This window comes from Carassius gibelio, chromosome A16 (genome assembly GCF_023724105.1).
Source record: "Carassius gibelio isolate Cgi1373 ecotype wild population from Czech Republic chromosome A16, carGib1.2-hapl.c, whole genome shotgun sequence".
Classification (NCBI taxonomy): domain Eukaryota; kingdom Metazoa; phylum Chordata; class Actinopteri; order Cypriniformes; family Cyprinidae; genus Carassius; species Carassius gibelio.
Genome location: NC_068386.1, coordinates 18,824,531 through 18,847,796, shown reverse-complemented (window position 1 = coordinate 18,847,796; position 23,266 = coordinate 18,824,531). Strand labels below are relative to the sequence as shown.

The 23,266-nt window shown below is 38.4% G+C and overlaps 2 protein-coding genes across 3 annotated transcripts in view; one reads left to right on the top strand and one right to left on the bottom strand.

The window, feature by feature from the left end:
- The window catches only part of LOC128030831 (tumor necrosis factor receptor superfamily member 4), a 17,183-nt gene extending 1,469 nt beyond the window's left edge, over positions 1-15,714 (bottom strand). Inside the window, exons 1-5 of the mRNA XM_052618861.1 lie at positions 15,644-15,714; positions 2,671-2,798; positions 2,106-2,237; positions 1,072-1,230; positions 777-899 (exon numbers count right to left, since the gene is read on the bottom strand). Of these exons, the coding sequence (XP_052474821.1) occupies positions 777-899; positions 1,072-1,230; positions 2,106-2,237; positions 2,671-2,798; positions 15,644-15,651 (550 nt within the window). The 5' untranslated portion in view covers positions 15,652-15,714. The remainder of the gene's footprint in view (positions 1-776; positions 900-1,071; positions 1,231-2,105; positions 2,238-2,670; positions 2,799-15,643) is intronic.
- LOC128030829 (tumor necrosis factor receptor superfamily member 1A) lies at positions 14,446-23,266 on the top strand. 2 transcript variants are annotated; one of them, XM_052618858.1, is made up of 12 exons: positions 14,446-14,585; positions 14,978-15,119; positions 15,194-15,262; positions 15,687-15,772; positions 16,287-16,410; positions 16,674-16,802; positions 17,188-17,337; positions 18,407-18,488; positions 18,930-19,012; positions 20,375-20,523; positions 21,214-21,331; positions 21,455-23,266. In XM_052618858.1, the coding sequence occupies exons 4-12, from the start codon at positions 15,737-15,739 to the stop codon at positions 21,757-21,759; spliced, it is 1,176 nt and encodes a 391-aa protein (XP_052474818.1). In that variant the 5' UTR covers positions 14,446-14,585; positions 14,978-15,119; positions 15,194-15,262; positions 15,687-15,736; the 3' UTR covers positions 21,760-23,266. The 2 variants fall into 2 exon arrangements, with proteins under 2 accessions (XP_052474818.1, XP_052474819.1); XM_052618859.1 differs by having other exon boundaries at positions 14,453-14,585; positions 15,017-15,119.

Below are 23,266 nucleotides of genomic sequence, written 5' to 3'. Positions count from 1 at the left end.
ACTATTTTTTTTATTAGTTGGGGTTAGGTTTTATAGGTTTTAGAATTATTATATTATATTATATTATATTATTAAACATTTTTGCATTTAATTTACTTTAATTATATACATATATATATATATATATATATATATATATTTTTTTTTTTTTTTTGTAGAAATACTTTTTAATTATAATTTATTTATTATGTGGGGTTAGGTTTTATAGGTTTTAGAATTATTATATTATATTATTTAAAAATTTTGCATTTAATTTACTTTAATTAAATTTATATATATATATATATATATATTATTATTATTATTATTATTTTATTTTTTTTGTAGAAATACTTTTTAATTAGAATTTATTTATTATTTGGGGTTCGGTTTTATAGGTTTTATAATTATTATATTATATTATATTATATTATATTATATTATATTATATTATATTATATTATATTATATTATATTATATTATATTATATTATATTATTAAGAAAATGATTGGGGTTAAATCAGATTTCAGTATTAAAGTTTACATTTAATTTAATTCAGTTAAAAAATGTCTGAGCTTGACCAGTGTCAGTTTCATTCATTCAAAAAGTACTGCAAAATAAGAATGACCAAAACACAACTTGTACTGCCGTTCTAGATTCGACAGGTAGGTATATTAAAACTATTCATGCAATGTAGTGTCCGTATATCAAGCACTCATGCAAGTGTATAAAGAGCAGTTCCAAGGATTTCTTTATGAATTAAAAGATTGATTTGTTGTTTATAGTGGCACTGACCGATTGATGTCGACATGATCCGTCCACATGGTCGTGCATGTCTGCTGATGAGAAGGAAACAGGTGAGCAGAGCGCACACACACACACACGCAAAACACAGACTCACCGAGATCCACACATTATCTGGAAGAGGTTGATAGAAAGGGAGCAAATAGATGGGGAAAAGGAGAGAGAAAGAGTAAACAGGTCAATAGAGAATACACCTGATATACTCTGTGTGTGTGATAGTCTGTTTGCCTTCAACAGTGACTATTTTACCACACTGATGACAGCGTGTCAGGGTTCAGGCACTCACCATGGGTGGGCGATATTGTTTTAGTAGAAGGAGGAGTAGTAACAGTAGTTGTCTGAATTTTCTCACACGACTCGCATTTGCTGTCACTGCATCTGTAGCCGTCTTCACATGTGCAGTTTGCATCGCTTGTCACCGTACAGTCCTTCATATACTTCATATCTGCAAGAGTTAAAGAGGTTATGTAGAAATGTACGAGTTTATCAGTGTTTCTTCAACTTGTATTCAGAAAGGTCACATCATGTTGATCATAAGAGACCACCAAGGCATTTCTAATGTTACAAAAGACTTCAGTTTCAAATAAATGCTCACCATCTTACAACAGAAAGGAAAAGCTGAAATCTCTTAATTCGAGAATGAATAAAGTGTCTAAGACACCAATGTGCATGCACTCATTTGTGCGTACAGTCATTTCAACAAGACACAAGTGTCAAAATAAAACAGCGAGCTCGAACACAGGTTTTTTTTTTTTCTTTCTGCTGACTCACAATTAACTCATGCCACCTCAGGATATTCACTTTTCATTTCTGCTCATCGCCTTTTATCACAAGATTCTTTAGCCTGGTTATTTAGTCTGGTTACTAATATCAAATATTAGTTTCTCTTATATGTCTCCTTTTCTTCCCAAAAACCATTTTTTCTACTTGTTATCTCATTGTCGTATTCAATCTTTGGCATCTGCATATCAAAATATCTCAGACATCTAAGTAGGCAGTTGTTTCCGTTTCAAAGAACAACTTCCACCACTCAGGTGCTTTTTCCCCCAATGCTACACGTGTATTTTCAAGGTTTGATGTCCTATATCATGTTTGTTACCAGCGACTCAGACGTTCTTCAGACCCCCACCTACCTCCATACTAAAAACCCACCTAGATCTGCTGAAGGGGAAGCCCCTGCTTTGTTTTACTGTCATGTTTGGTATTTCTAGTTCATGACTCTTCATACCGATTCATCTAAACATTCAAAACATAGCCGGACATATCATTCTAAGAACCTACAACCTGTTTTGTGATCATAAAGAAACTGAGTAGACATACTTTCCTTGGTGCACGTCGTGCAATGTTTGCACCATTGGTAATTGATATTATAGTCGTCCGTGAAGTAGCCATTTCCACATGGCTCGCACACAGTTTCAGTTTTTCCTTCACATTTCTTCATCATAAGCTCCCCTGTATAAACACACACAAAAGCAGGGAAACATGCATGGAATGAGACATTAGTGATGCTGACTGTACAGACAAAATTATGACATTTAAGAACATGGCATTCAATGCTGACTGGTTCGAAAGTCTACCAGGTTGAGTTTAGGGAACAAGTCATCCTCATCCGAGAAACTTGATGTGTCATTCTAAGACCTTAGGTAAATGTCAATCAACCATACTATAGCTGAACCCTGAACAATTCTTACATAATGCAACCGGTTTTGAGATGTTGAAAGATTACATCCTGACTTTTTCAAAAAGCCGAACAACGTTTAAGCAGCAGATTCTTTTGCTTCGGTGCACTTCATGTTAATTATCAAATCTTAACTGAAGAACGGCTTAGTTCTTTTAACTCTGACTCAACTCTGTTCTCAGTGATGAGGCAGCTGATTTCGTTTACCTGGTTTACATTTTTTGCAGCACCGGTTGCCGTCCAAATACTCTGTTCTTTCATCGCACTGCAGTGACTGGACGAGAGGAAGGACATGTGATGAGAGCAGGAGGACACTGAGCAAGGCAAGCATCTTCCTGGAAGAGAAAAAAAGAAGCATGTGAAGATTCAGAATGACACATGACACCTGGAATGACTTGAAATGCGTTAGCAGAGAATGTAAAGAGTCATACAAATCATGAATATATTACTTGGCCTTACTGTTAAATGTTTAATGCAATAATTACTGATAAATATGATTGTTGTTTTTTTAATTTATATCGCTTTTGTCACACTTTTGTCAAAATGATCCATTATATATATATATATATATATATATATATATATATATATATTTATATATTTATATATATATATATATATATATATATATATATAATTTGTTTCAGAATAAAAGTGATTTTAAATATATAACTTATTAAAAAAGTAATATTTACGTATATGTGTGTTTCTGTTTGTGTGTGTGTTTATGAAAACTGAATATTTTTTGATAATTTTATAAACACACACACACACACAAACACACACATATATATTACTTTTATTCTGAAACAAATACAGTTTTGTTGAAACAAGCAATAAGTCAATAACGTTATGTTGCCATTTCTCATCTCTATACTCTGTACGAATAAGTGAATGAAAATAAGACATTGTGTCAATGATTATACAATGATCTTTTGAGCATAGTTACAACAAGCACCAGACAGATCCGGTCCCTCACATGCTTAATTCAGCTTGACCTAGTTATGTGCGTTTTGGTAGTTATATGTAGTTGTTTTTCAATCTGAACTTTTAATTGACATTGATCAAAACATTTGTATCCTTAAAATAAGATCATAGATTTGCTGCAACATCACATAGTACATCATCGTTTTTTACCATCCCTGTTAAATCACACATACTTTAAATAAGCACCAAGAGAGCAAAGTCTGTAGAAGACAGTGAATGAAGACTTACCTTGAAAGTGTGTACAATCCAGTAGACAGCGAGAAAAAGACGAGCGATGTGAGTTAGGCGGGCCCCTCTGAAACTTTGAAGATGAGGGGACAACTCTCCAGCATTAAATCTTTATCAGAAACTTCAGATGACTCATCTATAAACTAACGTTATATATCACTCTTCTTAGGACCACCAACAGCAGCTGCATGTGCTTTAAGTTTATTCTTCTCCTGAGCCTCTTTTTCCTCTAGCCCAAACGTCCCATTAAAGGTTTTCTATCTAGTTTTAACTTGGTTCCAACTTAGTTTTAACTAGTTCCAAAACAAACTGTCTCTTTCTCTCCATCTCCCTTTGAAACGAATATGTACGCAGACGAACACTCTAGATGAAAAGGGTCTTGTGTCTCATTCTGAGTAAAAGCATGAGTAAAAAACACTAGCTCTTCTGCAGCTACTCATTCTGAGATTATGATATTAGTATATTAGAGAAATGAGCTTAGTAGTGAGGCCAGTAGTTGAATAACGCCCAATCACACAGAATCCATGAAGCTCAACATATCATCCTGAGTTTAGATTAAAATGTCTGGTTAGCATACCAGTACATTATGCCTGACAGCTGCCATAACGGTTTTTATTTTGGGTTTATTTTCCAAAACATCTTTATCAACCGTCATCTAATCTTAATTTGCTAATTCTTTCTCCCCAACTTTTACACTTATGAGCTGTCAGCTCAGTTTTATTCAGTGGAACTGATACCACTATGAGAAGAGTCATGTCCTTCTTGTAGTTTGTAGATTAGACATGCAACCACGGCACACGTGCACACACCAAGAGCAATTAGTGTTTACAGTAAAAGGAGGGCTCACCACAACACCGCTCGAACTGCTAAGATATAAGAAATGTGACATCAACTCCTGCAGATAACATCACCTGCTGACAGGCATGCAGCTTTACAGAACTCTAACCTTCACGTAAAAAAGTTCTCCCCTTATGAGTGAGACCCCTCTTCAAAAAGATCCTATTAGATCAATCATAATTTCTGTTATGTCACATACCTTTTACTGGTGTGGTGTGCTTTGCATTCAAGTATGTTTCCTCTAAATATTTTCACACTTTTCCTTATAAGTGACAGTTGAAATTGTCAACTGACGTTCTTTCACATCAAATGGTAGATGAAATGGGAACAGGTGTTAAGGGCCAGAGATGGGAGGTGCTCACTCTTGGGTTAAATTTCTGGTAAGTTGACATATCTGCAGGGCCATGTCCATGGCCTTCCTTACTGTAGTTGGGCCAACAAACTAACTATAAGCTTTCAAGAAGGTGTCTCCAATCAGATGGTCAACTTCATTATGATTCTGTAAGATGGCTTCCACAGTCAAAAGTTTGCAGCTTCAGACAGAATTCTCAGCAATACAAATTTAACAAACAAAAAGAAAAGCAGGTAACATACTCCAACAGAAACAAACAAAGTCTGTAACATGAGTCTTATGATTACAATGTTGAAGGCTGGTGAGGATAATCGCTTGACCTGTATGGTTAAAGCAGGAAATGAGGGTGTTATAGCAGGATCTAAAGTGTTTTGCTGCAATTAGCTTGTTACAGTTTTATTGCAGGTAGTATAACTTTCCAGAACCAGTGGTTCATCACCAGGGGCCATTTTTAAACTGTGTAAATTGCAGTGGATTTTAGTGTACGCATACTCTAAGATCTAATCTGTGTGTTGACAAAAATCCACAGCAACGTTCATATTTATAAAAATGTTTTTTTTTTGACATGGAAAAATACTTAGTGCCACGTCAGGGTCTGAGCAGGCATACAGTACTGCAGCTATTTGAACATCTTAGCTACAATAATAATAAAAGTGGTGTACATGCAAGCTCCAAATTCATTCATCATCAATAACAAAGATGCAGTGTAAGAGATTAATTGCGCAAGATTAAGCTGACCTTTTCAGTAGCCTAATGTTGTTCTTTACTCTCTTTCTGTAGACAGTTTATTTCATGTTGTTGTTTTTTCTTAATTTATAATAGAACTTGTGAAGTATTCAATTCATAATGCATAAAATAGAAAAAATTGCATAAACGACTGTTTTGCTTGTGTAGTTAATAAGAATAGGCCTATGTCATGCAGTAAAAGTTTTAATATATTCTATTCAATAACATTCTTAACTGTTTTTATTTATAACATCTGCTGATTTGCTTCTGTGAAAATGAATAGAGACATCAGCCTTAAACTTTGTTTTTGCCATTTACATCAGTTCCCTATCAAAAGCTACTCTCAATGCTACGTTGAATAATGCTTATGAGAACATTCATTGTTCGACAGGTTGTGAAGAATATGTGTCAAACACGCCAAGAATTGGTTTAAATAACCTCAGTAGGTGACGTCATTGATTACACGTACCTGAGAGATTATAAATATAAGTGAAACGGACATATAGAAGCACAGAGGATGCAGTATGAACAGTGCTGCACTCTGCACTCACACACTTGGACAATAACAACACATATGTATGGATGTTGTCAGTTGGCTTCAATTCAGCATTTAACACCATCATTCCCTCCAAGCTGACCACAAAACTTGGAGACCTGGACATTAACACCTCCCTTAACTGGATTATGGACTTTCTGACCAGAAGACTTTACCTTACCACACCTGCTCATTAATGGGATGGTTGTTGAACATGTCTCCAGCTTCAAGTTCCTGGGAATCACCATCTCAGAGGACCTGTCCTGCACCATAAACACCTCCAGCCTGGTCAAGAAGGCTCACCAGCACCTCTTCTTCCACAGGACACTAAAGAAGAACCAACTGTCTTCAGTCATCCTGGTGAACTTCTACCAGTGTGCGATCAAGAGCATCATGACCAGTTGCATCACAGTCTGGTATAGGAACTGCTCAGTGGCTGACCACATTGCACTGCAGAGGGTGGTGAAAACTGCCCAACGCATCACAGGGACACCACTTCCTTCTTGCTATTGAGGACATCCAGAGGAAACACTGTCCACGTCGAGCTCACAGCATTCTCAAGGAGTCCTCTCACCCTGACCACAGGCTGTTTAACCTCCTGTCCTCTGGGAGGCGCTTCAGAGGACCAGCAGAATCAGGAACAGCTTTTTCCCTACAGCTGTCTCCTTGCTGAACTCTGCCCTCTAACACCAACACCCCCCCACACCACACATACAGACTCCTCACCCCTCCTCATCACTACATCTGATTTATTTATTTATTTACAACAAGCAAAAATCAGTAAACTTGTTATTACTTGCACTACTGTCTGTCATCCAAAAACACTGAGTAATCCATTTGCACACTGAAATATTTTCTATGCACTTTACTGTACATTGCACTAGTGTAAATAATGTTCATATGTTCATAGTCTCTGCCTATAGTGTACATACACTTGACATAATCCATTTGTATAGTATGTTCATAGTACACCTATCTGTATATCATGCTGATAGTATTTAAAATCTGTAAATTATGTCCATAATACTTATCTGTATACTGCTACTGCTACTATGGCCGTTCATGTCAAGTACGACGAACTGCTTCTCGTTTTGAGCATCTCTCTTCCAGAAATGAATTGTAGGCCTCCTGAGAGTCCCTGCGGCCATTGTCAATTGCTGTGCACCAGTTGGGTCTGTCATTTGCAAGTGCCTCCCACTTGTCCAAGTTAATGGAAAAGGCCTAAAGATCCCTTTTAATGACGTCTTTAAAATGTAGATGGGGGCGACCATGTTTGTGGGGGGCATTTGCCAGCTCGCCATATAGCAAGATTTTTGGGAGGCAGGTGTCTTTCATTCGACAAATATGCCCAGTCCAGCGGAGGTGGCATCTACAAAGAATGGTGTACAGGTCACTGAAACCAGTTCTCTCAAGTATGACAGAGTTTGGCACATGGTCCTTCCAGTATACACCCAGTATGGATTGAAGGCAGCGAAAATGGAAGGCGTTGAGGCGATGTTCGTGCCTCCTGTATGTTTGTCCGTGTCTCACTTGCATATAAGTTGCTAAGTACACATGCATGGCATGGACTTTGAGGAGCAATGAGAGGTACTTGTTGTGCCAGACACACTTGCTCAATTTTCCAAACATTGATGATGCCCTCCTGAGTTGCGGGTGTGTAGAAGAATACCTGAGTCATCAGGGAAGGCACCGCTACTACCACTGCTGTCCATGTCGAGCTCACAGCATGTTGGAATCTCTAAGGACATCTGGTAGGGCAGAGAAGAAAATTCCGAAGAGGGTAGGAGCAAGGACACAACCCTGCTTTACCCCAAACCTTATCTGGAACTCTTCAGAGCGAGTGATTTCAGACTGTACGATTGCCTTCATGCCCCCCAAGAAACTCAGTGACCACCTTCAGTAGCTTTGGAGGGCAGCCAAGTCTTTGTAGGATAAGGAAAAGTCCAGATCGACCAACGTAGTCAAAGGCCTTGGTCAAGTCTACAAACACCAAGAACAGAGGTTTATGCTATTCAATACACTTTTCCTGTAGTTGTCGAACACAGAACACCATGTCTGCTATGGAGCGGCCAGCACGAAACCCACTCTGGCTTTCGGGGAGGATACGGTCAGCAAGGATTTGTAAACGTGGTAGAATAGTGCAAGAAAATATCTTGCCAGCAAGACTGAGCAGAGATATTCCTAATTAAGTTGCTACAGTCTGCACGGTCCCCCTTGTTCTTATAGATGGTGATGATGTTGGAATCTCTAAGGACATCTGGTGATGATGTAGGACAGAGGCATCATCACCTGCCTTATAAGCCTCAGGGGGAGGCCGTTAGCCCCGGGATACTTGTTATTTTTCAGTGCTTTAATTGCAAATTTGACATCCTCAATGGTGATATCTGCATCCAGGTCAGACATAGGGGGAGTTCAGGAACAGCAGCAGTTATTGCCAGTGTGTTGGCTGTGACAGGCTGAGCATAGAGAAGGCTGTAGTGCTCTGCCCATCTCGCCAATTGAGATTCCAAATCAGTCAGAAGTTCACCTAATAGGGAACAGAGTGGAGAGGATTTTTTAGGTACTGGGCCCAAGGCTTCTTTCAGACCTTCAAAGACTCCTCGGATGTTTCCAATGGATGCACTTGACTCAATACGGTCACACAGTGTGCTCCAGTAAGTCTGTGTCACGTAATGTGTTATAGAAAACACGGGAGAAGGAACCAATTGCAGGTAAGCCGTTTATTATAAGGTTAATCCAAGAGAGTAAACAGTCCAGGCAGGGTCAAAACCAGAGAAACCAAATCAGAACATAAACAAGACACAAACACAAGGCAAGACACGAATGACGGGCATGAGTAATACATAACATTAAACAAGGACTCCGTCACACAGACTAAGACAGACTGGGTATTTATACACAGAAGGATAATGGGGAAACAGGAGACAGGTGGGGGAAACAATCAATTACGTAACAAGGAGGAAGGTGACCATATAAGGATACAGGAAGTGCTCTGGGACAGACACCGTGAGAAGGAGGACATCTAGTGGAACCCCGGGGAACAACAACCCAGACACTGTGACAGTTACCGCTGGTTCCTATGTTGACTCTCACAGTGTCTGGGTTGTTGTTCCCCGGGGTTCCACTAGATGTCCTCCTTCTCACGGTGTCTGTCCCAGAGCACTTCCTGTATCCTTATATGGTCACTTTCCTCCTTGTTACGTAATTGATTGTTTCCCCCACCTGTCTCCTGTTTCCCCATTATCCTTCTGTGTATAAATACCCAGTCTGTCTTAGTCTGTGTTACGGAGTCCTTGTTTAAATGTTACCGTTATTCATTCCCGTCATCCTTGTCTTGCCTTGCGTTAGTGTCTTGTTTATGTCTGCTTTGATCTGCTGGTTTTGACCCTGCCTGGACTGTTTACTCTATTGGATTACCCCTTTAATAAACGACGTACCTGCAAATTGGTTCCTTCTCCTGTGTTTCCCGTAACACTTACGTGACAGTCTGCATGGCTATGCGAGTGACCCGTTGGACATTGCTGCATGCCTGCTTCAATGCTGCCTTATTTGAGCGAGTGTTATGCTGCAGATGAGACAGTCTGGCTGAACCTTTCGAATCAATTGCAGGTAGGAGCAGGCTGGCATGGGTTTTGAACCAGTCAGGTTGGGATCTGGATCGCTTTCCAAAGATGGAGAATGCAGCCTTTGTGGAAACAGAGTGGAAGTGCTGCCAAGCAGCCGTGATGTCTGCATGAGGAGGTGAGGAATCAAAACTGGAAGCAAGTAATTCTTGGAACAGAGGCCTCCAAGTACTCGAAGATGGACGAAAAATTTCTGTCAGGTGGTTGAGGGGAGGGGCCTCAGCAACAGTCTCTCCCCTTCTTTGGCGACCTCCACGACAAGGTAACTTGTTCATGAGTAAGACCTATTTGTTCCATGTCTTTGTGCCATCGACGTGAATTTAAACGACCATGTCAACACAGTCCTCAGTGGTTTACAAGAGGCGAAGCACTATGAAGACACTTTTGAGAGGTTTCTCCCCTGCTTTTCAAGCGTCAGGACTGTCGCTGGGGAGGGGCATATAAGGTTTCAACAGACAGTAGAGGTTCCTTCCTGGCAGCCTCAGGTTTTTTTTTTTCTGGTTACCAAGAAAAATTTTAGATCTTCCTGGGTTGAACTGCTACCTCAGAACATACACTTTCAAAATGTTGATATTCAGGATGGTTGTGTCTCAGATCCAATCAGGCGATTGGTTTGTGACAATCAATCTCAAGGACATGTACTTCCACATAGAGATCTTGCCACAACACAGGAAGTTCCTGAGGTTTGCTTTCGGGGGCAAAGCTTACTAGTATCAGGTTCTTCTGTTCAGCCTAGCCTTGTCACCTCGCACATTCACAAATTGCATGGATGCAGCTTTGGCTCCTCTATGACTCCAGGACGACTGGCATTGGGATGTCGTACTAGCTCATCTCGAATCTCTGGTGTTGAGAGTCAATGCCAAGAAAAGTGTTGTCTCTCCTGCTCAGAGGACAACTTATTTGGGGATTGAATGGAACTTGATCACGATGCAAGCACAGCTGTCTCCTACACACATCGAATCAATTCTAAGCACCATAAATAACATCAATCTAAGCCAAAAAGTTACAGTTAATAACTTTCAAAGGGTTATAGGTCTCATGGCAGCTGCATCAATTGTAATACCTTATTGCCTACTGCACATGAGACGTTTCAGTTGTAGCTCAGAGCCATTTCATCCAAGGGCCAATCCCCAGAGGCAAATAAGGGTTACCCACCAGGGGCTTCATACCCTTGCTTTGTGGTTCAGACACCGGTTTCTGACTTTCTAAGTACTAGGGCTCCCTTCACTTGAAGAAGTTATAAGCCAAGTAGTTGAGGCCACCCACTAGAGTCACAGTCCCTTTATGGGACTTAGCATAGTGCTCGAAGGTCTGGTTGACATCCCTTTTGAACCACTAGAGTCAGCACCTGTCAGGTTTCTGACCCAAAAGATTGATATTCTAATGGCTATTACTTATCTGAAAAGAATTGATGATTTGCAGGCTCTGTCAGTCTCGCCATCCTGCCTAGACTTTGTCCCTGGGCTGGTCAAAGCTATTTTGCATAATCACCCAAATTATCTTTTGAAATTTCCATTCTCAACCATACATCGGGTCGTTCTTGAAGCCTTCTGCCCTCCCCTGTTCCCCAACACCAGAGCAGAAAAGACTTCACTTACTGTGTCAAGTACATGCTCTTTAGATTTACATCCACTGCGCCAGCCAGTGGCATAAGTCAGAGCAGCTTTTCACATGCTATGAGGGCTGCAACCGGAGGGTGGCTGCCACTAAGCAAACTATGGCACATTGGGTGAGGAATGCTACTGCCCTAGCCTACGAGGCACGTGGTAAAGTTTCGCCTTCGGTTATAACAAGAAGTGTTCCCTTGCAGTAAGTGTGTGATGCGGCAGGCTGGTCCTCTCCGCGCACATTTGTTAGATTCTATAGTTTGGATGTCCATGCTACTCAGGGCTCACAGGTCCTTGAATCAACATCCCAGAGTCATGTCTGAGATCCTGTCAATGCTTGTGCGCACACACTACACAATCTTGGGGGGTCCAGACACTTCCAGTATGGTGCTGTTGGTTTTTCTCATTCCCATAAGCATAATTGAATGCAGCATCAAGACTAGCTTTTGATAGGGAACTTCTCGGGTTGCATAACTGTAACCCTGTTCCCTGGAAAAGCAGGAACAAGATGCTGCATAACAATGCTGAAAAAGACAAGATAAAGACCTCAGACAAAGGTGAACCGGAGGATGTGTCCGTTTCACATGTATTTTATAACCTCTCAGGTGCGTGTAATCAATGACGTCACCTACCAAGGTTATTTAAGCCAATTCATGGCGTTTGACACACATTCTTCACAACCAGCCAAACAAAGAATGTATTCATAAGCGTTATATTTGAATAAAATACAGTACATATTTTAGTGTCAGTACATTAATTTCACATTTGAGTAGCATTAGTAAACTGTGTAAATATAAATAAATGCCAAATCACAATAATCGAGTAATAATTAATTGTATTATGATATGAAACATATGTTGTTATTTTCTTCTTTGTGCTAGTCATTCTCATAGAACGTTGGATATTTGGCGTGTGCTTTTAAATGGTAATGATATTAATTAGGAGGTGTTTACAAGGTGGAGATCTGACACCAGTCAGCTGCACACAATTTCAAGATTATTTCCTATGTATAAATGTCACATCTGGAAGCGAGGCGTATGCATGTGTTTTTGTGTGCATGTAACGATCGTGACCCGGTAAGACACAAGGCGAGAGTGATCCAAATGCAGGTGTGTTTATTGAGGGGTAATCCACAGAATAATCCAACAAAGCTGGGTCAAAACCAGAAAATCATCCAAAATAAAACAAACAGGGAAGGGACAGGAAAGGAAAGGGAACAGGTAGACGAGGAATCTCGGAGGACGAGAAGACTGGGATCACGAAAGGTACGGACTCCATAAAGACAAACAGGAAAAGACGGGTAAATATAGGGAGGCTAATGACTAATAAGTGAAGACACCTGGTGCAATTAACCGGAGTGCAATTACTGTGATGAAGGGACAAGGCTAGTGGGAATTGTAGTGCCTATGGTGAAGTGCCTAAGGGGAAGTGAGCCCACTAGTGGACACCCAGGGAAACCGAGACTAGACAGTGTGACAGTGCACCGTTTGTTTTCTCTGAATCACGCTTACCCACTTTTGAGAAATGATCTTTAAACAAATTTAGGACGGTTTATATGCAACATTTTTAAAATGAGGCCCAAGGAATTTCACAGTTGAATGTTATTATGTGAAAAAAGTATTTACCATCAATAAACAACCTTGTACCTCACAATAGGTCTGTTTTTAAATGTTGATACATTTTCATTAAAAATCAATTCCCCAATGTAGAAAATTAATGGGATTTTTCTTCTGGAACCTTACTGTTGAACTCAGTGGCATAAGCCAAAGATATTACCCTCTGCATCCTACTCTGCTGACATCTGGAACAAATATCTTGCTTGAGCATTACATTTAGATCTGATTGGCTGTGTAATGTGGCACCAAACCATGTTGGTGTAATATCGGCCCTGTTAGTCAAGCTAATGAAACAGCAGCATCTTGCTGGTTGAGCAGGCAAATTGTCTGTGGTCTATAAATTTAGTAAGGCCTGGAATCAGTTGTGCTATTTATGCACTCATGGACAGAGGTGTGATCTCACCTTCCACAGCCACAACATTCACCAGAATTTTAGTACAGTTAATTTAAATATATTTCCATTCAATATACAGGTGGAAGGAAAATACCTAACAATTGTGCCCAACAACAACTGAACTGTCCCAGGAAAACTAAACTTGTTATCCAGGGATAACATACCTCGGAATGTCGCCACTGACCAATCAGAATCAAGTATTCCACAGAGCCGTGAAATATATGTGTGTGTGTGTGTGTGTGCGCGCACGCGTGTGTGTATATATATAAATATATATAGAGAGAGAGAGAGAGAGAGAGAGAGAGAGGCCTATAGAAATCAAGATTGTTAGCTTTCTGTGTTAGTGTATTTTCAACTACCATCAGACTGAAAATTAAAAATAACTAAATAAAAAAATATGTGCTTAGCATACAATGTGAATTAAATAATACCCAGCAAACTATGTTTTTTGTTTTTGTTATGAATTGGTTTTGGCACTATGCTAAAGAGCAATCCGTGGGCATTTTTTACAATCTCCATGGTTACATTGCAGGTCACAGGGGAAATGGAGAAATGGAGGATGTGGTTTTAGAGGTGAGGAAGTATTTTTTTTTTTTGCCTCAATATGCAGCTTAGTAAATACATTCTGTCTGAGATAAACAAAAAAAGTATTTAACCAGTTTTTAAATCTATTTATTAGGTCATATTGTACCTGGAGAAAAATGAAGACAAAACATGATATTGTAACAATGATAACAGAGCTATATTTCCCCCCCACAATTTCATAATTTCTTGCAATGCAATGCAAAAAAAAAAAAAAAGATTAAGTCTGAAAAATATTAAATGAAAATTATCTTACTCACACTCAGATGATGAACTCATATGATGAAGAACTATTATTCTTTACATGCATTGCATTAATTAACTGTATCGATTCCATGCATTGATGAATGAATGAATGAATGATTGAATGAATCATTTACATAGCACTTTATTGTGTATTGCTATACACCCAAAGTGCTTTACAATCATATGAGGGTGGTCTCTCCTCAACCACTACCAGGAAGTCAAGCCTCCAAAGGGAGGGGAGGTGGGTGGCGAATGTGCAAAAATAAAAATTACCACACCATGATAAAAGTGGTGCATATAATGGTGCATATAATCAGTTTTCTGAAGTCATATGATGTGCTTTGTCTTTGGATAGCTGGTGTTGGGTGCAAGTCAGGGGCAAAAGTCATGTAAGTAGAGATGTCTGATTTGTGAAGAATGATTTGAGTCCGATCTTTTCAAAGAATCTGATGATTCTATTTACAAAAAACTTTCTGAATGATTCAATCTGATCTTGTTCTAAGTTCAGATCATTCCCTCAGATATGTAGTTGCAAGTTGCAACCATTAACCAGAATATTCTTCAAATTGTCTTATTTCAAGAAATAAGAAAGTCATGACATAAGTGCGTTTAGGCTCAATTATGATTTATTTATTTATTTTTACTCTAGTTTGACTTTCTGATAGAGCTATGTGTATTAACCAACGTTCAACAAAAGACATTCAACTGCACAGTAAAACATTGTTCAAGGACGTTTTGTGTCCTATCACTGTGTAAATACGTTACTGTTCTTTTCTCAAAGTTGCAACAGAAGCTTTAGGGTACTTTCGGTTTCATCCAGCCTCTAGAATTCCTTCATGAGAACTGTCACGCGAGGAGGAGCGGACTGTGTGACGCATAACACTTCCAGTCAAGACTACCCTTCTCCTCCGAGGAAATGCACGGTAGCGGTTCTTCACCAATCTCACATTAAAAAAAAAAAAAAAACGTTTTTTTTTTTATATATTTTATTTTTTAGCTCAACTGGTGATGACGAAAAGTTTCTGGGAGAGTAGGAAAGGACCGTGTTGGATCGCCATGAGTGGAGGTAAGGTCGCGCGCTGTGAATGCTCCACACGGAACTCGATTGTTATCTCTACTTGTGGCACTTGAGTGTGGGTGTCGAGATTGTGTCGTGGCTTTGAAACGAATGGAAATGCTAAAGCGTCACCCCTTTTGTCTTCTTTCCCAGCGTATATGTCTGTGGGGGTCTCAGCTGGCATCAACAATAAAAACTGTATTTTAGATGTTACTGTGTGTGGTTTTGGTCTGATTGTTAGTTTCTCATTTAGGCACTATTTCGCAACAGGTTACTGTAAGAATATTCTGCTTGATATACAAGGACAAGGAGTTCATGAAAACTGTTGTTGTTTTTTAATGACTATATAATGCTGGCTAAATTAATAATTGGAAAATGATTAACCCTTACTTGCTCATCTGTCCTCCGGCGACCCGCCGCGATGTCCGGTCAGAGAGTTTGGGGAAGTGAGAAGTGCTGCTTTAGCGCCACCTTACAACGGCCATGAGGAAATGCAAGCTGTGCGCTTATGTTTTGCTGGTAAGATATGAGCCATAATTTTGCCCCAGCTGTCCATCTAAAATACTTTCTTAAAAGGTTGTGTTGGTATGTTTCATTGTTGATGATTAAAGGGGTGTTTTAATTGATCAATTACTCGGCGACTTTATCTGTGCATAGAATGAACAGTTGGGTTCCATAAATTAAACAACAACACACAAATCTTTTAGGACAGACATGCATGGAGATTTTGTAAGTTATGGTGAGCATAAGCCATGAATCAGTGTAATTTCATTCAAATAAATAAATGTAATAATGAAGGACTTCCTTACCCATAATTCTGAAGAAATATCCACCAATCACAGAAGTTACTCATTTATAGCGTTATAGTTCATTCCTCCAAAGAATTTATGTGAAGCATTTTTTTTTTTATATTGTGGAATACAGTATTGTACTGTGCACTCACACATAATAAAAATGGCATGCTATTCAAAAGAATAGTCACAGTCATTCTCCATTCCTTTTTGTAACCTAAATGATCCTTTGTTCCCCACAGGTTCTAATCAGCCAGTCAAATACAATAGCATATTTTGCACGTGGACAAGAAACTGTGAAAAATGATTGTTCTGATAGTGAATACTGGAATGAGAAAGGATTCTGCTGTAATAAATGTCATCCAGGTAAAGCAAATTTAAATACAGGCTTTATAGATGTACATTGCTTATAGATGTAAATTGTGTACTTTTGAATAAGAACATTCATAATATAATGAAGCAAAGTTGTTAACATTTAAAATAGTTACCCATGGATAAAAACCTATGGTTAGCAACAGGGTGTTTTTTTGTGTGTGTTTTGTTTTGTTTTGTTTTTTCAAAGAAAACTTTTGTTCAGCTTTCATAGATGGTTCTTTCTTGTCCTTTGTCCTTTTTGTTTTCCACTCCAGGGTTTAAATTGAAAGCATCATGTCCTGGACTAAACATGAGGTCTGAATGTGAGATATGTGAGGATGGAACCTATCTAGATAGCTCAAACTATAATAAAAACTGCTTCAGATGCAAGGAGTGCAACAAACGTAATGCCATTTTATTACTTACATTTTCATATTTCTTGTTTTTGAAGAGATAATTACCCCAAAAAATGACAATTCTGTCATCATTTACATAACTGTTACATAATTTCAAATCTGTATGACTTTCTTTCTTCTGCGGAACACAGTTTTGAAGAGTGTTTTTGTCCAAACAATATTGACAAAAAAACACTAATATATATATATATATTGTTTTGTGTTCCACAAAAGACAAAAATTTTGGAAGAACATGAGGGTGAGTAAATGATGACAATTTTCATTTTTAGATGAAATTATCCCTTTAATATGTAAATTATTATTAAAAACTTCACACAGCCAATTCATTTGATTCTTGCCCAGGTTACATGTGTCTTTCTTGTTTTAATCACAGCCCATTCCAAAGAAATATCGCCATGTACACGCATAAGCGATCGGGTGTGTGGGTGTAAGTCTGGATACTACTATAAGAAACTAGATGTCCTGACATGGGTTTGTAAGGAGTGTAAGAAGTGTGGACCTGGGCAGCATACAATTGTGGAATGTAAGTTCCTTGAGCTTAAACAGGTCATATGATGCTTTTTTAAAGATCATTATTTTGTTTATTTGGTGTAAAGAATATGTTGACGTGCGTGCTATTATGTAAAAAAAAAAAAAACATTATTTTTCCAATTCTGTACATTATTTTAGTTCCTCTATGCCTCGCCTCTCATAAATGCATAATTTTCTACAAAGTCCATCCCTCCGACAAGCGCAGTCTGCTCTGATTGGCCAATTGACCCAGTGTATTGTGATTGGCCGATCACCGCAAGCACTCGTCAGAAATTTAACACCCCTTTCCATAATCGTGAGCGTCTTCTTTTAAAATAGATGTAAAGACAGTTAATAATGTCCTTAGTTTAACCATCAGTTCAAGCCCGAAAGGGGAACAGAGTCACGTGACAGACACAGTGATGAAGCTTGTGTTTGCAGTACACAAGCCACAGACGGTTAAGACATCTGACTCCACTGTGATGTGAATGACCGGTTTCTCTCTCTCTTTCACACATGCGTGTGCTCACACACACACACAACATGCAAAACTCAGCATTTAAACAGTCAATAGCAAATACTTAAACTAATAACAAAGTAGGTGATTCAGAAGTGCAAGATTGTCATAGCAAAGTCAGAATAACCTCATAAAACGGTCATGAATAAAACGTGTTGCTGTTCTGTTGCAAGTAATCTTAAAGATCTGTAATGCTCTTTTGTCCTCGCCTAGAAACACAGAATCTCCTTTACATGGCTACTTCAACATTAATTCTTTCTTTGCATGGACAATTGGGCGGCATTGCGCAAATATTTCCACATCGTGATGCAGACTTGTGTTTGAATGAGCCGTTTTAGGGGGGCGTGGCAGAGTCTTAACTTTGATAAAGAATATCTATTTAGTCTTTGCAACTTCAGGGATCTTATCTATGCACAATCAGCTTGTAACACTCCAAAGAGAAATGAAAACTCGAAATCGCATCATATGATCCCTTTAATAAAGCTTCCTAATTAATTATAATTGTATTTACATTTTTTTACATAGATTGTAGCAAACCCTTGGTTAATGTTTTCACTTTTGACAGGTTCTGGTGATCAGAATGCACAGTGTGAATGCAAAGAAAACCATTACCAAGTGGGAAAAAACATCTGTGAGCCGTGTGCTAAGTAAGTCAGTACTTCAATACTCTCATTATGGTGTGGCACCTGTTCAGAGGTTAAGATGATGAATTGAACTTATTCATCTTTTGATTACAAAAGTCTACAAGTACAGACTTTCTTCCTTGGAAGGAATTTATGTCTGCTGTCCTAAAAAGTTTGTTATACTTAAAATACTTACATCCAAGCTTAAAGTACACAGCCAAATGCAGTACATAAGCACATTTCTCAATGCAAATGCATTTAACTACAAAAGCTCAGTTTTGTGCGTTATTGTGTTTTGAAATGCGTTTAACCAGTATTAATAACTAAGTGCAATTACACATCTTGGATATTACAGTCATTTAAAATTTTTGATTAATCCTAAATAATTTTATTTTGAATTTTATTTTTGTTATTTTAGACATTTCAGACAATATAATCATCATGTGTGTTCTTTATGTCTTATAGATGTCAGGAGGAGTGTCCAGACGTGTGCAAAACCACCACACCTCGTAACCCTGTTAAGTCCACCAGCCCAATTAATTCTTCAGGTGAGTACTGATCTGTGAAATTTCCCCTGAGGAGGCAGTGCCTCTTCATAAAATTGGATGAGAAAACTATGCAAATATTACAAAATATGAAATTAAAAAGAAAACTACATTTTTTTTTTAAGTAGCACTACAACATTGGTTGTCTCTCCTAAGCCTATTGAGTTTTAGACTTAAAAGCATGTGGTGGGTTAGGTAAGGGACACATTTTGAATGAATGGTAAGTCACGTAAGGTTCATGCAATAAAGCCCGCCTCCTGTTTTTGTATGTGTTACGCATTCGCTAATCAGTCTGAATGAACAAACTGGTGTCATTAATGGGAAGCCTAATTAAAATGTAAGTAAACCGACTCAGATATCACCCATTCATCACGTCAAAATAAAACTTGAGATGTCCTGAGAACATGATCGGTGGGGTTTTTTTCTGTGAGCAATTAGCTTGGTGAAATTACTTATTTACCGAGCTTTGATGACTAATGATCCGAAAAGTGAACTATTAATAAGAACAGCTGAATAGTTATTATTTTGGAATGAATGTAAAAAAAAATGCTTAAAACACTTGCTTGATGAGATTTCTACTTGGTTTTAATAAACAGAACATTACTTACATTGTTAATGTATAAATAGAAAATAGAATCGTATTTGGTTTCTTTCTTTCATTCTTTCTTTTTGATTGTGTAAATAATATTTAACCAGGAAAATGAGTAACTGGACAAGAATTTACTGTTATTTCAAAAAACACGTCTCTGTATCTAAATATGTGTGCCCTTCAGAGACTGAGAAAATATAACACAGCTGTTGATGTCTGTTGGCCTTCCTAATATTGAGGATGCCAGACAGGCAACTATTGCCAAACTATGGCTTTAGAGTGTTTCAGGCTTTTTAGAAAGCGTGAGTAATCTTGGGAAGTCCCCTCTCAAGTTCTTGTGAATTTGTCTTGCCATGACTAAGCAAAATGTATCTGTAAAAACATAATGTGTCTTCAAGCAAAAAAAAAAAAAAATATATAATGATGTTTTATTAACAAAGTTCGGGAGAAGCACGAGCAGATAATTAACACAGGTGGAGAGCACTCAGCAATCAATGGTAAGAGGTGTATATATACAGCAGTCTCACCTCAATTCATTTGACAGTCTCGCAGCATCCCCCCACCACCCCTTCTCCACACTTCTAATCCTAAACCACTTACATAGGGTAGGGGGGAGTACTCTGGGTTCGGGCCGAACTCCGAGCTCGGAGCCCTCCCTCCGGACAGCACGCCAAATACGCATTAAATCTTACCCTCCCAATTGTATGTAAGTGTGAACTCGTGAATATATATATATTAATGAGTGATTTTAATTTCTCGTCACATTGATGTTTCAGGCACATTACAACAAATACTGGTCCCCGTTTGTGCATGTATCACGGTTCTAGCACTGGGAGTGCTCGTGTTATACGAGCCAATCAGACTTTGGAAGAAAAAGAGGCAAGCTTTGTCATCGGAGAAATCATTAACTGCTCTCGAAGATGAGGTAAAATACTTGATTGTCCTATGACAAACAATGGCAAGGACACCACAACCATTCTTCTTCACAATGCAAGTGATTCATATTTGATGCTAAACACATAATTACCGTTGCTCTGTTTTCACAGAAGATGATTCATGTTTTATGATAAATACTAATAAACTTATACTGTATTTCTGTCACATGATAAAATAAAGACAAAAAATAATACTAATACTTAATAGCTCGAATGTCTTCATAAATAAATGCTAAACTGGTGCTGTATTGACTGTTTTCCGTTTCACACACACACATATATATATATAATTTTTTTTTTTTTTTTTTATGTAATTCATTCCTGTGATGGTGAATTTTCAGCAGCCATTAACAAGTCTTCAGTGTCACATGATCCTTCAGAATTTATGTAATATGCTGATTATTGTCATTATTGAAAACACTTGTGCTCCTTAATACTACTTTTTAATATCTTTTGTGAATTAAAGACCTAAAGATATATAATTACTAAAATAAATGTTACAATGATTCTTATTGCATAGACTCTTGCAGGACCTTTGTGGAAGCCATGCGTTTCCTCAAGGTCGTGTAATGATCATGTGATGTGTTATATCCTATTTGACTGGTGTTGTTTTGATTATTGTGTTGTGTATTTCTGCATGTTATTAAGTAATTAATAAATATATGTAATGTTCTTCACAGAAATTGATTATTAGAGTGGAACCAAACACAATATGTGAGAGTGTTTCTTTTGCAAACCAGCCGTGTAAGACAGAACAAAGTGGAAAACTCCCAGACTGCGTCCCAAGAGAGATCAAAAGTATATCTGAGTTTATTTGTTTCGAAACCTAAATCATTGGAGGCTTAAGTAATGATGCTAAAAGATGATTCACGTCTGTTGTCTGTCTCTCACCATTTCTTCCTCTGACTTTTGCTTGTGTAGTTCACGAATTCTTCTATTTTGTGCTGGACGAGGTGCCGATTGGACGATTTAAAGAACTTGTACGTCGACTCGGTGTTTCTGAGCAGAACATTGACAGGGCAGAACAAGACCACCGGAACTGCAAAGATGCCCACTACCAGATGCTGAAGGTTTGGAGTGACAGTGGCAGAGGAGGAGGGAGCAATGTTTTGCCATTTCACCGCATCCAGATGTTCGTATGCACTCTGAGGGACATGTGTTTGGTTAACTGTGCAGACAACATCGAGAACATGTTCCTTTCACAGGACACAAGTGCTTCATGCTGAAACTGCTGAAAGAGAATGAAGAAGAGGGCATTAATAGAGAACTTAACCTTTCACCAATTTCCATTGGATTCCTTTAAGAGTGGAACTGGGTCTACAGCTGCATTTTTGTCGTTTTATTTTATGTCATGTTTCCGGTTGTTTGAAGATTTCACACTAATTATTTTTTATTTTTTTTATTAGCATGCATATGTTCTGTGTTATATGTTTGAATGTTATCCAGACTTTTGTTAGTGAATGTATCTGAATGAGAGTGGTGGGGTGGTTGGGGTTTGGGTTGTAATTTTTACATATATGTAATGGATATAAAATAATCATGCATATTATCTCCCAGATCAGTTCTCCTTAGGGCCGTTACATAGTCAACGCGAGAAACGTGAGCAAGCGACACGAGCGACGCGAGCGACGCGCTCCCTTTCATAGTCTAAACAGTGACGGGCGATGCGTGTATGCAATACACCTCTCACACAACAGGGGGTAGTAGAGTCGGGTGATATTAGTAGAGTCGGGTCGCATGATATTCAGATCACAATGGCAACTGAAGAGGAGTGTGGATCGTATAAATGTGGATGAATACGTATAAGTTTGCATAATTTTTCCTCTTCGCCCGGTATTCAAACCATAGACAGTCCTTCTTCTTCTGTAAACACAATATACTTGAATTAATGTACAATACTTGCAATGTCGCCCCCACTGACAATGCATAGTATTGCGTGCATCGGCGCGTCGCGTATCAAAAACTAGGACGACACATTTGGCTACGCACCGACGCATAATGGCAGCTGAAGCGTAACGATGCGTAGCCTCGGGGACGCGTATGCGTACAGATGCGTTGACTATGAAACGGCCCTTATAGCACACATATCTTAATAGCATGTCCAGGTTACACACAGACACTATTTTCTGTTTAATAGGGTCAGTACATAGGTGTAAAGGTTTTATACTCTACAAACTGTATTTTATATCCCCCTTACCCTAACTTTCACTCAAATGTTTTTTCACAAAACTTAATTGTTGTATGATTTATAAGCTTGCTTGATTCCTCATGTTCCTCAAATTTACTGGTATAACTGTCCTTGCAACATAATGTAATACCAGGTGTCACACTATTGTTCCAAATTTTGGGAAAGGTTAGGTTTTTGTTCTGTTAGTTATTGTTGATGTTTTTGTTTAGTTTAGTTTTTCTTCACCAAGACTATTACAGTCAAAACTACAGTCCAAATAATGTCCTGTAATTTTTAGCAGACATTTTTTTTTTTTTTTTGGGGCGAGGGGTTGCTCTTGATAGGTTTTGTGAGAGGCCTTATTTACCCAATTATGAGGTCTGTATAGATGAATGTAATGCTGATAGCAAAGGTATTTACATGTACAAAACAAAAACCTTAATTTCATTTGTATTTGAGGGGTGATTTGTATAATTGCATTATTCCACAGGTTAATATGGTGCTTCCACTGGAAACTAGCATTAAAATTCAATGAAAATGCAAATTATAAAGCTGATTTGACCCCA